The sequence below is a fragment of the Nematolebias whitei genome, chromosome 7, assembly GCF_014905685.2.
Source record: "Nematolebias whitei isolate Nwh7 chromosome 7, NemWhi1, whole genome shotgun sequence".
NCBI lineage: Eukaryota > Metazoa > Chordata > Actinopteri > Cyprinodontiformes > Rivulidae > Nematolebias > Nematolebias whitei.
Window position 1 is genome coordinate 43,221,336 of NC_056504.1, and position 19,287 is coordinate 43,240,622.

Sequence of the window (19,287 nt, forward strand, 5' to 3'; positions counted from 1 at the left end):
CCCCCGCCCAAAAAAATAAATCCTTAGCTGCACTTGTCTTTTAAATGCGAAGTTTATGGGCATAGCACTTTCCTTTTTCTTTTTTAAAACCTCAAATAGCATCACAAAGACAGAGTCACATGGGGTCAAGGGAAGTGTGTGACCTTTACTTGGAAAATGGGGTTTGACGACAAGCCTATCATCCATCTATCTATCTATCTATCCATCTGTGTTAAACAGACTGTACTTATATAGTTCCCTTCTATCTAATCAAAATACTCAAAGCACTTTACACAGCACTCTGTACAAAGACTAATCAGTGCTTTTAAATCACATTCATATGATGGGACACACATCAGAGGCAATGAGAGGTTCAGTGTCTTGCAGGGACACTTCAGCATGTGACTGCTGGTGGAATTGAACCCCCGACACTTGCATTGGAGGACGACTGTTCTAACCACTCAGCCACAGTCACTCCAATCAATCAATCAATCAATCGATCGATCGATCTATCGATCTATCGATCTATCTATCTATCTATCTATCTATCTATCTATCTATCTATCTATCTATCTATCTATCTATCTATCTATCTATCTATCTATCTATCTATCTATCTATCTATCTATCTATCTATCTCCTCATTGTTATAATTGCACATAATAGCAGAAAAACTAGTTAAATATGTTCTCAGTCTTTTCTCCTGGCATTTTGGTAAAAAAGCAACTCGTTTTCTTGCTACATTTCGCGAGCCTTCCTTCTGGGGCACCTCTTGCCCTGCAGAAAGTTCCCCTTCAGAGTCATTGCAGCACATGATTTGAGCTGAAACCTCGTGCAGCTCTTCCTCAGCAGTAGTTTTGCACGTTGCAGGTAAACTATGAGGTGGACACCTTGATTTGTTCAGGTTTAAACTCTGCTTTATGCACCAATTAGCTTAAATGACAGATTGGAGTTGTTTTCAAATCATTATTTTTGTTTTCTCAGTGTATTTCATACAAACATCTGGGACATGTGCAATAGTTTGTCTTCATTGACTTGCTGTAATTTTTGAGCAGTAAATCCTGTTGATTTGTTTTCTTCTTAGAGTAAACCGGCACATTGTGAAAAACGAGGCTTGTATTTGTACGCACACATCCTTTGAAATGATTTGATACCTTGTCAGTGCTCTTCATAGCCCCTAATGAAATGTTTCTGACGGCCCCATGCCAGCATGGAGAAGATTATACTGCTGAATCTGACATCTTGGAGCACTTCTCTCATCTTTTTTTAATTTTTTTAAATCTCAGCAGCAGTTTTGATCCTCAGCTCCCCCACCATCACCTACTTCCTTGTTATATCTTCTTATTCCTCCTACCCCCCTCCTTCCTTTGGTACTGATGGAAGAGCCTGTATCTCTTTTCCTTTTTTCGCCTGTAGGGCCTTGGTGATCCCAACGGATTAAAAATGCCTTTTTTTAGTCTCTCTGATAGAAGGAGAACTTCAAACACGGTTCCCCGCACACCTCAAACCCCATCACCCTCGCATGGTGGTGCAACGCTGCCTTTGATGGGCCATGGGGGTTCACTCAATACCTACTGAGAATTGGACTTGTGCCAGATTTGCTTCTTAGTATTCACTCAAGGTACGTGGGTGGGGGTTTGAAAGGGCCTCTGCTTCCCGGTCTGTAATTGGGATGAAATATTATAAAAAGATGAGTTTGTTTACATCATACACAAAAGCGTCACAGTGTGTTGCGAAGATAAATGCTCTAAATGCTGCAGAAAAAGCAGTTCACTGGGGACATGTCTCCATGCAGATTTTTTAAAAACATTGTTTAAACTGTTTGTGTTTTCGATTATTTATGTGGCTGCGCTAGTGAAATGATCCTACAGTTTGTGTCACCTGCCTAAAATATTGTGCTCCTACTCGCTCTGTTTATCGTTCTTGCACGCTTTTGATACCAATTAACAAAATGCTTTGATGCTTTAGTTCAGATGAGTCTGGTTCCATGGGGAAGAACTGTATGAACAGTTAATATCTTACCTGCTCTAGATAGATCTTCAAAAGAGCTTGGTTTGGGGAAACTGAATTCATAGACTGACAAACTAAAAGCTAGTCTGAGCAGATCCAAGACCAAAGTGGATGCACTTCCATCTTTAAAAAGCTAATTTCAAAAACTTCATAGCATTTCACGCAAACGTTTTTTTTTTACAAACCTCTACGTGCGTCAGTCAGCTGTTGCTTTCGTGCTTGAAAATAGCCATAGACCTTTGTGTTATGACTGTGTAACATTGCTGATGGTGTAACAGTTTATAAAACTGCATTTGCATGAACTGCTATAACATATTTTAGATGGGAGTTGTTTTGAGATGGCAGAGATCCACGCCGATTTGATCAGAATTAAACTTTATTTCTCCAAATAGAGGTGTTCAAAGACCTATACATGCACAGTAGGTAAGATATTAATTGCCTATAATCGTTCCGCAGAGCCTCACTTCAGAAGATTTGAAGCGTCACTTTAAGAGATAAATCCATCGAAAACGCAAACATTTATTAATTTATTTGTTAATTTATTTTTTATTTAACTCATTTACAGTTTAAAATAAATATGTCACATGCTGACATGAACAAAAGTTCTGAATGAAAAGGAGTAGTTTGAAGAAAAGTCTTATATAGTCTACCCCTTTTCCCAAAAGTCTGTGTACTACACCACAACCAAGTTTCAATCAACCATCCATATAGACACATCTTTGAACACAAAACAGGCAATGTGTATATATAAAGAAAACAAACAAACAAACAAAATATTTGTTACGATACTGCACTCTGAATCAATATGCGTCATTGTACCTTGAAAGAAATTTATATTTCATTATTTTCTTCAAAGTTAAAATAGATATACTCTCTTTGGTTTACATAGCAATAGGTTAGAGGAGACGTGGCAACTTTGCCACAGTTATGTTTTCATCTGTTGTAGCAAAGTTAAAAACTGAATAAGTATTGTACCAGTAATTCTTTTTTCTTTTTCCTCCTTTGTGACTAAATTTGAGAAACGTGTGGATTAGGTCTCTCCCTTGCAGCCTTGATTAATTCTTCAAACCATATTCTTACAAATTAGGTTATAAATGTGTCCAAAATAAGTGAGTCCATTAATTCCAGGCGGGCTCCTGTTGGGAGGTTCTTGTTCTGCTCCTGCTGAGATGAATCATGCAGACTCACACAGGCCTGCACATCTATGCATATGTCAAGGGATGAACGTGCAAACTTTCACATGTGCACATTTGTGCCAACACATGCGGATGCCCACACACGCCCCCTTTCACACACACACAGACACACACCATGCACGCGCACACACACACACACTCCAGAAAAAAGTCTCCTATTGACAAAAAAGGTCACAGAGTTCACAGCTATGTGATATATTGGACGAGAAGACTATTAGCCTCATCAGGTCTCTTTCTTTGGCAGCAAAGATGAACCGGTAGTAACTTGAAGACTTATCCCCCACCGCACGCACACACACACATACACAGCACTAACCACTCCCAAAAAAAACAAGTCTTTTATAGTGTTGACCCTATAAAAGGGTCATTTCCTGAAGGTGCAGGAACCATAAAAGTAAAGAGGGAGAGCGCTAAAAGGACAGAGCAGCAGAAGCCGGACAGTCTTCCACTCACTGTTCAGTGTTTGCTGGAAGTCGGAGACTATGTGTGGTTTTTATAGATTTATTTATTCCATGGAGGTCTCAGTTTGACGATGACACCTGCTCTTCTTGTGTAGTTTGCTGGCATCGGTTTGAGGGAAAAGATCAACTCTGGTGTGTGATTGTTTGGATGCTGGGACATAAGCAGTTTGTTTAGAAAGAACAAGAACAAGAAGAGTGTGCAGGACTGTAGAAACTGCACAACATACTGTCAACTTTATGGTCAATAAAATTTCAAAGGGACTCAAGTCTATTAATAAAAGGACAAAATTTCCCTCGGACCTCAGGAATCTCACTCTTTCAACCCTTCTTCCTCCATTCCCACGCTCCCCTGCACCGTTCCCTGCAGTCCCAATGCTCTCTTGACTTTTGGAAATACTTAAGGATTTAAAGACAATGGAAAAAGTACTGAGATGTTGAGGAGGCACAGCTATGAGAGAAGATTTCTCTTTCTTTCCTTCTTTTTCTCTTGGTTTTGTGACACTGCCGAGCTCCTCGTTGCCTCTTTAAACAACTTAAAACAGCATGATTGTATTACGAAGCTTATGCTCGGAGTCTGAAGGAGAACGGAGGGAAAGATGGGAGTGAGTCCGCAGGGAGCAGCAAGCAGCCCAGTCCTATCCTAAAGGGACAGAAATAATAGAAGGGTTTTATAGGTACAATTAAAAAGACCTGAAACAGATGTTACGTTTCACTAATAAAGAAAATAATTACTTCACACCAGTAATTAAGCACTTTGTAGGTAGTGAGAAGTGGGAGGAGGAGGGCTGTGAAAAGATAAAACGGAGATCATTGAAGAGATTATTGTTGATGGATGTGCTCCGGCCCTGTGTGGTCGTGTGTGAGGAGGTGCTGAGGATGAGTTTATGGAAGAGTCCATTAAATCTAAGAGGTGTTTAAGCAAACGAAATGCTGCGTGGGCATAATGCTGGATCCCAGGAGGGAGCCGCTGTGTCGGAAGGAAGCACAATTAACGGTGGATTATCTACTGATTATCCACATGAAAATTTAATTAGCCTCTTCTCTGTGGCAAATCAGAGCTGCTCCTTGCTGTATTTACCACATTTTACATCATCAGGCTTCATGGTTAAAGTGATATTTGTAATGTAATGCACACATGGATCAAGAGCAGCTTATGAAATAAACTATGATGTTGCTCACCAAGAAAAACTCCTCTGGTTAGGTATAATGGGGTCACTGTGATTTTGTCTTTGATAAAATAATTGGCTCAGTTCCTGACAAATTTGGGTCCCCTCTGGGATTTCTTTTCAGTACTTGAAAGGATTCAAACGGGTGAAACTTAAGAGAGAAGTGATTCACGGCTCTTTGTTTATGGGCATGACCTGAATATTTAAGAAGCACTGTTTGACAAAAAAAAGTTTGAGCGCAAGAAATTTCTTTCAGTCAGCTGATATTTATAGTCATGTTTTAAAGAAAAAGCAAGCAAGTGATCTATCTGTGCTATTGTGCTTTCTGCAGAGTCATAGGTTCCACCATAATGTTACATAAAACGCCAGAGAAGCTACAAATAACTGGAGCTGTAAAGGGACAGTTCACATTTTACTGAAAGGTTATTAAATATATCATCTTACCTGTTGTAGGTAGCACTTTGAAGGACATTACTTTGGAAAAATAGTTTAATTCAGACTGGATTTACGAACCAATATCTAGTCTGAGCAGAAGATTCATCTGCAGAAACTGTAACACTTTCAGCCTGGAGCAATTAACAGGAATGTAATGTTTATGCAGAAAACAATAATTAATGCAAAATTGGCAACAGATGTGCTCCTTTCTTGTTCTGATTCTTTTAATCCTACAGCATCATCATATGACTCTCTTTCCAATGACTTTCTTAACTAGAGAAATTGCATTTCCTGCAAAAATGTAGTGTGAATGCTTATTGCTGAAGCACTTGGTGAAAAATAGTTTAAATTAGCTGAAAACAGCTGAAATGTAGGCGAAATTGAAGAACAGCCTAAGTTAGCAGAAGAACACAGAAAGAACATGTTTGTCCAATTAGACTGAAAGAAGCAGAAATGAGCACACAAAAAAAAAAAATCTGCCAAAAAATAGCTAAAATTTTCAGAAAGAAGTTTAAATTACCAGAAGGAAGTGGAAAGAGCACATTTTTGCTGAATTATGCTGAAAAAAGTTGAAATGAGTGGAAAAAAATGTGGAATTAGTCAAAAAAGCTAAAATTAGCATAAAACAGCTAGTTGCTGAAATGGCAGCACAACGGCTCAGTGGGTAGCACTGTTGCTTCACAGCAAGAAGGTCCTGGGTTCAATCCCCGGTTGGACCTGTGGTCTTTATGTGTGGAGTTTGCATGTTCTTCTCGCGCTTGCGTGGGTTTTCTCCGGGTACTCTGGTTTCTCCCCATAAACCAAAAACATGCATGTTAGGCTGCCTTCAGGCCCAGGCCTCTCTCGCAAAAGAGATCTGTGATCTCAATGGATTTATCTAAACGTTAATAATAATAAATAAATAAAATAGCAGAAAAAGCTGAAATTTGCATAAATAAGCTGAAATTAGCATAATAAGTTACAAGAAGTACAAAAATGTTGTAGTTAGCAGAAAGAAGCTGAAGGGAGCACAAAACAGCAGAAAAAACTACTGAAATTAGCTGAAAGTAGCCGATAAAAAAAAAAAAAAAAAAAAGTTATTTGCGCAAGGCAACTGAAAGAAGCTGAACCAGAACAAAATGTGAAAGGAGCAATAAAAGTTTGTAAACAAATCTAAAGATTTGAAGGATGTAAAATTAGCTCAGTTCATTTTCTATAAGAAGAAAAAAATCACAGACAAGGCTAAATATTTAAAAACGCTAAAGTTGCACCAAAACCAAAAGTCATAGCACTGCTTCAACCCTCGAGTTTAGGAGCCTTTTTACGCCATATCGGAGAGTTAAGTGGATCAAGACTTTTGCACCGTACAAAGCTTCTACCTTTAAATGAAACATCTGCTCCTTCTCATAACCAGCAACAAGCTTGTAAACTTCTTTAATTGTGACAGCTTGAGTTTAACAATTCCCATTAGCGTTTCTGAACCAAGCTCCGTTTCCCTCGTTTCGTCCATTTAACTCAAAATAATGAGTCAGCTCCTGGGATGTAAAGGCCCTTTGCTCAATTTCAACGCCCTGTTACACATCCGCACAAACACAAAAGCAGCTTCAAATACCTTCTTCTTAAAGACTCATCCTCCAAAGAGTTACGACAGAAACACCTACAGTTTAGTGGCTTTTTACCGTAGAACGTCCGCATGGGTTTTACAGTAGAACGTCCGGGTACGCTATCAGATTTCAACATCAAAGCCGGGCTTTTAACAATTTTTCGAATGCGATGAACAGATTTGATTTGTCACATCAAGGTATTGTTACAGCAAAACAAATGTTAACTCTTATTGTGAAAACACAGAGTGAACTGGATTTAGTTTCAAACGGACACAATCTCAGAGGACATCGTAAGAAAAGTGTTGGTCAGCTGTTGCAGTGTGATGTAGCTTCCCGGCGCTGCGTGAAGATACAGCACGACTTCTGTTTAAGTTGTTATAGTTTGTATCAATCGATCAATCAATTTTATTTATAAAGCACCCTTCATACTAAAAGCAGCGCAAAGTGCTGTACAGAATTATAAACAAACCCACAAAATAAAAGGAAACAACACACACACAAAATAAAATTAAAATTAAATTGTATGGAAAATGTATAGACTGGCAGCACGGTGGCGCAACTGGTAGAGCTGCTGCCTCTCAGCGAGCAGGTCCTTGGTTCAAACCCCGGTCCAGGGGCCTTTCTGTGTGGAGTTTGCATGTTCTCTCCGTGCATACGTGAGTTTTCTCCGGGTACTCCGGTTTCCTCCCACAGACCAAAAACGTGCATGTCAGGCTGATTGGTAACTCTAAATTGTCCCTAGGTGTGAGTGAGAGAGTGAATGGTTGTTTGTCTCGTTTGTCTCTATGTGGCCCTGTGATGGACTTGCGACCCATCCAGGGTGTACTCCGCCCCTCGTACAGTGATTGCTGGACATGGGCACCGGCGACCTCCGTGACCCAAAATGGAAGAAGCGGGTAAAGATAATGGATGGATGGATGTATAGACTGAAGAGAGATGAACCAGTTCAGGAAATGCAGTTAAAAAGATGGGTCTTGAGCCTGCTCTTAAAAACAACAACATTCTCTGCAGCCCTCAGGTTCTCCGGCAGACTATTCCACAGACGGGGGCCATAGTACTGGAAAGAAGCCTCACCGTAAGTGTGAGTTCTCACTATTGGAACTGTTAGTAGTCCAGTGCCAGAGGACCTTAGTGTCTGCGGGGGTTCATAGGGTAAGAGCAGCTCTGCAAGATAAGATGGTGCAAGACCATGGAGGCATTTAAAAACCATTAAAAGAATCTTAAAATCAATCCTGAGGTGCACATGGAGCCAATGCAATGATTTTAAAAGAGGTGTAATATGAGCCTGCCTTCTGGTTGTGGTTAGCACATGAACAGCAGAGTTTTGTAACAGCTGAAGGCTGGATACATTTTTCTTAGGGAAACCAGAAAGCAGTGCATTACAGTAGTCTAAACGGCTAGAAATAAAAGTGTGCATCAAAGTCTCAGTATTAGTGAGAGGGAGAAGAGGGCGGACTCTGGCTATATTTTTTAGATGGTAAAATCCTGTTTTGACTATATGTTTGATATGAGGAATAAAAGTAAGCTCAGAGTCAAAAAGAACCCGCATGCTTCTTACTTTTTTGGAAGGTTTTAAAGACAGATTGTAATTTCTGACTTGTATTTTCCTTTTGAACCTCCGGTCCAATGATTAAAACTTCTGTTTTGTCCTGGTTTAGCTGGAGAATGTTCTGTGCCATCCAGGACTTTATGTCTGAAATGCAATTAAAAATGAAGTGACTAGCCGGGGGTCATCATGAGATAATGAAATGTATAGCTGTGTGTCATCAGCATAACTATGGAAACTTATCACATGGCTCCTGATGACTCCACCAAGCGGCATCATGTACAAATTAAAAAGTAGGGAGCCTAAAATAGAGCCTTGGGGGACGCCATAGTTGGCTTCATGGATCTGCGAGGAGCATGTATCCATACTTACCATAAAGGTTCTATCTGTGAGATAGGAGTTGAAATGGACACAATCTCAGAGGACATCGTAAGAAAAGTGTTGGTCAGCTGTTGCAGTGTGATGTAGCTTCCCAGCGCCGCGTGAAGATACAGCACAACTTCTGTTTAAGTTGTTATAGTTTGTAACAAAAAACATTTCATTTAAAGTAGTTAAACAGCAATATCATTTGAAGCAACTTTGATTCTCCTCAAAACCCTCTTATTTTATGTCTATTAATTGTTTTATAACATACTGCACAACTTTTACCATTTGAGTTTTAATAGAAGTTTTTATAGGGTCAAGATTTATTTGAAGAATTAACAAAGTATGTAAATAAAAAGATAAATAGTGAATAAATAGTGAATTTGAGTTTATGTCTCATGAAGCACTGAACAGCTTTGAATGAAACTCAAGTTCAAGTTGTGTTTAGTTGTCATATGCAAGGTTAACACAAGGTTAATGCTCAGGATGAGAAGAACCGATTTCACTCACTAAAAACAAAGAACAAGCAAACAAGAAATACTAAAACGTGCAATAAGGGTACAAAATAAAGTACCAAGATGTGAAAAAGTTATTATAATATTTATAAGGTCCTAAAGAGAGAATATAACGGTGCAGGTAGGATGAATTTGTATGCACAAGTATTTCAAGGTAGTAATAAGCTAAAATGTGCATGATATATATATTGTGCATAAGTAACATATACTACACAGATTGTGTGACAGGTTATTGCACAGGTAGTGAGTAACATTAAGATTGAATTATGATGGTAAGGTAGATACATAGATACTCTATCTTACATGATACAGCAACAAAGTGCAGCAGCAATAAACACATTAGCTGTCACAAGCTAATATTAGTCATATTAAATGTCACAGATGTGGCTTGGTGCAATGTCATTGCCAATTGTTCAGTGAAAGTACTCACATAAAGTACTCAATGGATGTGCATCAACTGATTACCTCTTGGTGTCAACCCAATTCAAGATGGCTGAACCACCTAACCAACATTAGAAATGTCTAAAATTGACGTGACTCAAGTCATTTGTACAGATGTCAAGCTAAAAGTAGGCGTGGTAGCAGCTGAAAGTCACCCCAACACATATTCTGAGCTCTAACACATCGTACCAGATTTATTTTTAAACTGTAGCCTTCACAACGACATGTGATGTGCATTCCTTTAAGTAAGACTAGATTAATTGGGTCCATCCATCATCCATCCATTATCTTTACCCGCTTCATCCTTTTCAGGTCGCAGGGGTCACTGGTGCCATGTCCAGCAATCACTGTGAGAGAGGCGAGGTACACCCTGGACAGGTCGCAAGTCCATCACAGGGCCACAGAGACAAACAAGACAACCATATTTCAAGTACATACAGACTTAGAGTTTGAGTTCTGTTGATGAATCATGTGCACGGGCTGTTTCCAAGTGACATAAATGTGTTTTAAAGGGATAGTCTGGTCATTATGTGACGTTATCCTTCATAAAAAAGTTATCTATAGCTAGTCCTTTATCAACCGTAACATCATCCTTAGAGCATGGGGTGTGAGGAAGAACACAGAAGTCTTCGTCCAGGCTTGGCTAATGGCAATTTAAACAAAAGTCTGTCTTTTTAAAAAAAAAATCATTTTCTTTACTTAACTTTTTTTTGGGGGGGCTGCTCCCTTCATCAGGGGTCACCACAGCAAAGTCACACCAAGACTTGGTAATTGTTTTTACACGGGATGCCCTTGATGCAACCACAGACCACCGAGCTACCGCAGCCCTCTGTGTGGAGCAGAGAGCTGCGATCTAGGGCGCCCGGGGGAGCAGATGGTGGGGGTTAAGGGCCTTGCTCAAGGGCTCAGAGTGGGGCAAATGAGGATGGAGGCAGGTGTGGGTGCTTCACCTTTCCCACCCACATTTTGATGCTGATGGTACCGGGAGTTGAACCGGCGATCTTCCGATCACAGGCCCATCTTCTCTAACCTCTGCGCCACCACCCCCAATTTTCTTTACTGAACAACATCTGTATTACTATGTGAATAGTAATAGTCCTCATTTGGCTCTATAATGGATGTCACGGCTGATAAGTTTATAACTATAGTTAACGTTTTTAGTTTGCTTTAGACAAATTATTTTGTTTAAAGGGAACGACTCAAACGAAAGTCGCTGCCTTGCCATTGTGCTTCAGTTCCCGGCCCCCTTCCAGCCTCGGACGCCGGCCTGTCATGGCAGCCGTCTCCATGATCCTCCATCTGCCTGAGCTGACCTAACTCCATGGAACAGTTCGGCTCCGCGGGAAACCCTTGGATGTTCTGTGTCTGCCGGACGTTCTTCTGGAGGGCAGTTGCTGCGGTCGTTATTATCATCATGCTGCTAATGGGACCACGCTGCTAACATGACCATGCAGCTAACTGAGCCACACTGCTAACAGAACCATGCTGCTGTAGATGCATTTTACCTTTTCACTTTTGGCGCATTGTTTTTTTTTTGTTTTTTTTTTGCATGCTTTGGTATTTCTTGTTTAGTTTGTTTTTATTGGACGAGTCGAGACGGTTCCTCTCGTCCGGAGCATTTCATTGCATTGTTGACCTTGTGTTGATCAGCATAGCCTCCTGACTACCAGGAAAAATAAATGTTGTCCATGTCCAATATTTTATTATTCATGAGGAAGAGAAAGGTACCAAAGCCCACCCTTTCATATTATCATTGAAAATTTCCTCTGTCGAGATCAAAAGGAGTTAATTCAGTAGTACGCTGTGGGCGGGAGATATTCAGGTTTACAACCGTCCTCCAAGGAGGACAAATTTGAACTTCTGGTAGTCAGGAGGATGTGACAAATAAACCAAACCTGAACCTGAGAATAAATGCAAAAGTTATCAGAAGGATCTGATTGTGCAGTCGTGGGATGTTACACATTGCTGTTTTCATTTTGAATTCACTTGCGTGAGGTTTCAGTGGCGACTGAAGCCCGTCGTACAAACAACAGCGTCTTTAAAGGCAGATCATTTGAAAACCCTCTGAATGTGGTGTTCAGACGTAAGAAACGAAGCCTTCTGCGTGCCGAGAATGCATTGACGTGTGGATTTGCACAAACGCGAGCGTTCCCACCCGAGCACGCCTCATGCTGTCCAGCTGTCCACCTTATCGCAGTTCACTGCTCCTTCCCGTCCTTCTGTCCAGCAAACGTTCTCACAATACAAACACATGTAACACTAAAAACAATGAGTTTCGAGTGTGTTAGCTGAGGGCTGTTTGTGCACGTTGTGTGTTTATGTGCCTGTTTCTGTGTGTTCACTGAGCTAGAACGGGGAGCATTAGGAGGTGTCTTTTGTTGCTCCTGGGGGGCTACCGTGCTCAGTCCTAATAGGAGTCTTGTGCCTGCCGTTGTCCCAGGGGAGGCCTCTGAATGAGGGGGTCTGACTTCACACACACGCTTGCATACACACACACACACACCCCTTTCCATCCTCCCTCCGAGCTCGGCTTCCCCCACCATCCTCTCCTGGTCCCTTGGGACCAGCTGAGAGACAAAGAGGGAGCAGGGCTGGGGTTGGATGGGATGTTTGAGGGGGTGCGTTGCTGTGGCCCCTGTCTTATTAGAAGGGTCGTGAACGTGTCACGATGATTAATATGCCGAGGTGCGTTGGGATACCCTAGAGTCACATTTATTCAACACGAAGGCTCCCAAACACACACACATTCCCAACAAAATGGCACATTTGCATTTCCCATTAAGTGAAGAAATTATAGATATATATGCAAATGAAACTCGTATCTCGGTGCGTGCCCTTATGCCTTCTCCATTTGGACATTAACAAAAGCGTTTCCCTCCCTGGCCCATCTGAGCTGTGCATTTTCACCTAACGGCGTATTGCTACCCACATTTCTATGCAATGACCTCGAAGTTTGAATAAACTTTACTACATTTTAATCCGCAGATCGCTGATAAGCAAACGCATGGCGGTTGTGATTTTAAGAAAAAGTAATTTGTGATAAATTTGTGTTTCTATTTTCAGACAAACGTTGTGTGATACGTAAAAAAATCTGTTTATTGCTCTCCACCACTGAAAGTGGGCGATCGTGCAGTTGCCTCTCTCTTTGTGTTTAGTTTTTAGTTTGTTAGCAAAATATCTCATGAACCACTGCATGGATTTTTGCAAAACCTCTCCGAAAGTACCGTAACCATCAGATGCACGTCCACAAGGGAATTTGGAGTCAACCTGATTCAAGATGGCCGCCATAGCTAACTGACCGTAGAAAACAAAAATGGCTATAGCTCAATTATTTGTACAGATACTGAGGGGAAATCTGGTGTGGTAGTAGCTGAAAGTGATCCCTAACACATACTCTGAGCTGTAATCGATTGAGTGAAATCTGTTTTTGAAACTAAGCCATCAACCATTGGAGTAAATACTGTCTGTTAGCAAAATATCTCAAAAACCACAAGATGGATTTCAATAAAACTTACAAAAACTAATTGATGAATATACATCTACAACTGATTGACCATTGGAGTCAACTCAATTCAAGACGGCATCTACATCTAAGTGACCTTAGGAAGCACAAAATGGCTACAACATAGTCACTTGTACATATATTGAGTTATAGTTTGATGTGGTAGTAGCTGAGAGTCATCCTCAACAGAGACTGCTAATAAATTGTTCACATTCTTGCAATAGTTCATTTTAATCTTTGAGCAAAATGGTTATTATTTTTACAAAGGCTTTTAGTTTAACTCTTACTAAAAGCAAAAAAGGAGGCAGGTAATAAACATTGTCTCAAAGGTTTTATTTGTGATCATTTTAGCTATTCCAACCTGATCACTAACATATCAATTCAGTTTTAAATCCAATTTATACTTGCTCATTTAACAGCATAAACTGATTTAACATATGAGCTTGTTTTAATAACTTGTTCCTGAATGGAGAGCTCGTTGTGGTAAATATTGCAAAGCTTATTGCGAAAGTTGACGGAAAGAGGCGGTTTGGCAACAAAACCAACTTCAAAACAATAAGAACAAAAGACAACATGCTTATTTTGGGACGCAAATTAATATTAGCATCTGTTATTAAATCATCTACGTTGTTTTTCAGCTCGCTTTTTCAGCAACATTTCACTCATTCATTGTATTACTCACCCACCCACCCCTGCCATCTGTTTTCAACAGTGTAAGTGGCTCAGTTCTCGTCTACGCCTCAGTGACATTACAGCTAAAACCATTTAAATGGGGCTACGATTCGATGAAAACGAACAGATGGCATGATGAATAAACCCCTATATTCTATATGCCTCCCCTTTACATGTGTGTATAGGAGGCTAACTATGGAGCACAGGTACCCAAGGAGTCCACCAGATGTTTGATAGGCCCACCTGCAGGCCTGCTGCATGTTGGCAGTAAAATTCATGCGCTGCATATGCTGTAATTATACCACAGGGAAACAAGGTGCTGTTATGATTAAGCATGCTGAACACGAGGGGGAATATCTAACAAACTTGTTTCCTTTGAGAAAAAAAAAGGCACATCCACTGTCCTCTCCATGTGGATTTGAGCAGAATAGGAGCGACTCATGGGCTGTTGAGGGTTTATTCCGTTTGGTCTTCTCGAGTTCGGCTAAGCAAAGAGGTTTTGTTGATCCAGCAGGTGGTGCTGAATGCAAAAATCTAAATTCCATGTTTTTTTTTTACTTTCTATACTTGAATCAGAGCATTTCAGCTCTGAGCTTTAAACCAGGCAAATTAGCCAGGAAATTAAGCTATAAAAAGCCTTGCAGTAAAAGTACTGGCTTTACTCCAACAATGTGCTCTCTTGGTCCAAAAAAAGAGTGAGTTCAGGTAGAAGGATTAAATGTCCCCTTGCTTTTCTGGTCTTTACAAGCTAACCATGCTCATTTTGCCCAAATGGAATGCTCCGCCAAGACACGGGCTGTAATTAAGCTGCAGGCCTCGAGCTTGTGCATTTACAAGATCTATAAAGGCACAAACTGATTTCTCGTATCAATGCAGTCATTGTTTGACATGACGTGGCTCATGTGTTGTGCAGGTGTGTTTAATAACTGGGGTTACAACAAACAGGACCTTGCTTCTCGGGTTACTCCTGAACCATTTCACCTCCGAGGCGTTTGCAAAACCGTTGCCGTTCTTTAGGAAACCAACCGAACCGACGAAACCTGCTGTGCATCTGTCCCCAAAAGTAGTAAGCGCAGCACAAGTACAGCCTAAAACAAACTGCAGAATCATTCATCCCCGGTTTTTGTGCTGATGAGCAAACACAACAACGCCCACGTTAATCACCAGCCCAGTAAAAGATGAGAACATTGACATATTGTTCGTTCAGCGTGAGACCTTGTATAATTTACACTCGCTAATGACTGTGCTTGGAAACACAGGCTGAACGACCACGTCTGTCCCTAGCTTGGCTCTTACTCAGTGTACCGCAGTGAATTCATATCCCTGAATGCATGCCAGTAATTCAATTACAATACTAAAAACAAAAAAGAAAGCAAACACACACACGCAGTGTTCTTTCCTGGTCAATGGCGTTGGATAAACAGTTCACCATTGGCCGGAGAATCTCCACCCTAATCAAAACAAAAACAAACTGTGGCTGTTGTGTCGCTGAGATCCGGAGCGATTCTGTACTAAAAAAAAAAGGCGTGATGTGAAGAAAGACATATTACCATTGCCATAGGGTTGACCTTGACCTTCAAACTCAATCTGGCTGTTAGGGCCACCCTCCCCCAGCACCCCTGAGATGTAAAGGGGCTGACGGTTTTGACCCCTGATCCCATTTCTTAACTAGACCGAGGTGCCAAATAACCTTTTGACCCAGGAAGCATTTGCAGGTTGCCTGAGCAACCTCAGATTTAGCAGTGATTGACAGGTCCACACTGTTTTTCTGCTTATCCCAATAGGATTTTTCATCTGTTTACGAGATAAACAACCGACCCCACAATCATTTTTCCTTTTTTGGGCCAAAATCTGATGTCAAATATAGCCAGAGAAAAAACAGGCGGAATAAATATTCTATTGTACTCTGTTAGTGCATTCACATGCCGGACAGATACAGAATAAATTTCCCTTAATAAAAGAACACTTTACATGGAAATGAATGTATGAATTCAACGGATGGATGTCATTAGATCAGATGGAGGTCTATGTAAATGAACCATATGCAGATCTGACACGGGGTGCAAATCACATGAAATACCATGAGCCGCGGATCATGACAGGAATAAATCTGCCACATTTCAAGAGGCAGCTTGTGTCCTCTGACATAACTCTTAATCCACTCTCTCTAAATATATTTCTACCAAAGAGGTGTCCCCAGGAAATAAAAAAAAAAACGGGAGTTGTTTTAATTTTTCTTGTTGTAACATAGTCCATTTCATTAAGGCTGACCCAGGGGAATCTGAGGTTACCATCTGGCCACTGGCCACCATTACCGATTCTTGTTTTAATATGCAAATAGATCTGTTTTAGAACCTTAAAGTAATCACAAATGTACCCGACTGAATAGACCAAATAAAAGGTCCGTGTGCTCAGATGATGTACAACTGATTTCTTGCAGATGGACATAAACCGGCCAGTTTATTAGACAAAAATAATACTCTGGATCCGATATGTTTTACAAGCTCATGCTGTAAAAATGAGCACAGGTCATTTCTTCTTAGTTTGAATGAAAGTTTCTGTAAACTGCTGGTTCTGACATGACAAACCATAAAGGACAGGACTGATTTGGTAATTACATCATATAAGCTGTTTAAAGAGCCTTAAAAATCACTGGTAATGCAGTTTAAGACACCTATCCCCAACTGCTCTCCAGGCGCTTACATAGCTGCCCACTGCTCCACCTGGGTGTTTCTCACATGTGATGGGTTAAATGCAGAGCTCAAAATTTTTTATTGTATAGAAACATACAATGATGACAACGCATACCACTTTTTAATATCTTTCTGGGTACAAACATGGTGGAAGGCAGCTTGGCCCAGAGGTAGGAAGGTCGAGGGTTAAGTTCAAGAAGCGTTGGCGCATGAGTGAGATTATAAGAAAGTACAGAATATAATGCCTAAATAATATATTTATAATAGAAAACCAAGTGTGTGAATTGGTGAATGAAAAACTGTAAACCATCACTGTGTAAGTGTGAACCATTTAGCTGAACCATATTGCTTTAATGTTTCATGTCCAATGTACAAACAAGTTTTCTTATATGGAATAGTTTGAGATCTTCTGAAGTGACGTTCTGTGGCATTGTTTTCAGTAATCAGTGTCTTACCTGCAGGAGTAACTCATAACATTATCAGTATGGATTACTGAAAACATCTCTTAGAACACGTCTTCAAAGAACTCAACTATCCTTTTAAGGCACTGAGCATCTAAAAAAAAAAATCATTTTATGAGTATTTGCGATAATGTTAAACATTCGTGCAGAATATTTTCAGAATGAACTTGTAGAGATCTGCATGGTAGGGTAGTGGTTAGATGTACTGCTCACAGACAGATATTAAACAGTGACTGTGGGCCTTTTATGGGTGTTGGCACAGTCCAAATACGTGCATGTTAGGTTAACTGAGCATGGAGCTGCGTGTGAAAGTGCATGGCTGAATGCTTTAGTCTGTTCAAGTTGTGCCTGACTGCTTCAGTGGTGATAAGCTCCATCTCCCTGCGGCCCTGAACTGGATAAAATACAGAAAAAGAATGACTAAACGAATGAATAACAATAATAGACATTCTTTCAATAAAATCCTCTTGTGTACCTAGTGAATTTATGAAAGTTGTACTATAGTTTGAGTTCTAATTTGTTACAAAACGTTTGATGGATGTCTTTTACTGCATAAAGCTGCATTTCCCAAACTCTTGTTGAAAAATAATAAGTAATAGCAGCAATGTCTGTAGCTTTTTATAGCTTCTTTTATATAAAGATGAGATGAGTCCATGACTTAACATGTGCAGAGGTCATCACAGCCTTGTTGGAAATGCAAGCATGTGAGGATGATATGGATGGATTCTTAATGGCTCAGTTGTCGTTTTCATCCATTCTTGTCTTTTATTCCACAGCGGAGCCCCTGGTGCAGGTGAACGGGAAGCCCAGTTGCTGCTTCTTCAAGTTCAGCCCTAAACTAATGTTCACCAAGGTGCTGAAGGCCCAGCTGTGGGTGTATCTGCGACCGCTGCAGCAGACCTCCACGGTCTACCTGCAGATTCTGCGACTGAAGCCCGTCACAGAGCAGGGCAGCCGCCACATCCGGATCCGCTCGTTGAAGATAGAGCTCAACTCGAGGGTCGGCCACTGGCAAAGCATTGACTTTAAGCACGTGTTGCAGAACTGGTTCAAACAGCCCCACACCAACTGGGGAATCGACATCAACGCCTTTGATGAGAGCGGCAATGACCTGGCAGTTACCTCGCTGCGACCCGGGGAGGAGGGGCTGGTAAGGATCCTCAGACCTGTCCTCGGGGTTGGGGAGAGAAAACAACACAACTCACTTTTATGCACTCCACGTTTTAGCCAAATACAAACAAAGTCTTCTAAGAAAGAATGGGAGATTTATCATCAGGCAATGGAAGGCCTCAAGATGCTTGGGGCCTGATGACATATCTAATAACCGTACAGCATTTATTTTATTTTTTCATTATGTTGAAAAACTGTTACAGTCCAAAACATCTTCAAAATGCTGACTAGATCATTGTGTCACCTTCCCCCTCCCCCTACAATATCAAATTATTGGACTTTTCTCCAGTCTCGCTGCACACGTACAATACAGATGTTAACAAATGTCAGAATCAGTGCAATTGCTAGAAATAGAATTTGACATTTATTTCAAATGTGACTCACCTGACAGGTAGGATATTCATATGACAAAAAAACTATAATAAACTGTAAGTAGGTCTCAATAAATAAGATTTGGGTTGGGGGGGGGGGGGATGCTTGCAGTGGACGGTCTCCATGCCTGTGCTCCACCTTGGGCCTCAAAATAATTAAATCTGGTTCTAATTAAAACCAATTTATACAGGACACAATAAACAAATAGTATAAAGAATGACCCAAATGTCACAAAAGTGATCCTTAAAATCTGTCTCAAACAAGTTTTAATGTTTTACTAGTTTCTTGTCGACTCCAGATAGAATAACTAATAAAAAACATGGTTATACGAAGGTTATAAAATAGGAAGTTTGAAGCATATTCATAATGGTAGTTTGAAATTTATTTATTTATTTTGTAGGTGGATAAAATCCAAATGACCATCTGAGACATTTTTGATTTGCACATTTTTTATTGACTTGTGTTATACTGTAAATACAAAAAGGCAATATTGCAATCAAGTGTTAGCAGTAATAATTGATCATTTAATCCATAAACAATAAAATTTGGAATTTTTAATGCTGTCAAACAGATCTCAAGTTGACACAATATATTTATGGAATTTGATTTATTTAACCACTTAAATAAAATAAGTAAAAAAAAAAAAAAATATATATATATATATATATATATATCATATATCTGATAAATATTTATATATATATATATATATATATATATAT

The 19,287-nt window shown here is 40.2% G+C and overlaps 1 protein-coding gene across 2 annotated transcripts in view; it reads left to right on the plus strand.

Moving 5' to 3' along the window:
- The window catches only part of LOC119412604 (growth/differentiation factor 11-like), a 30,032-nt gene that overhangs the window by 1,227 nt on the left and 9,518 nt on the right, over positions 1-19,287 (plus strand). For both annotated transcript variants that reach the window (XM_037679636.1, XM_037679635.1), the window contains exon 2: positions 17,800-18,173. In XM_037679636.1, the coding sequence (XP_037535564.1) occupies positions 17,800-18,173 (374 nt within the window). The remainder of the gene's footprint in view (positions 1-17,799; positions 18,174-19,287) is intronic.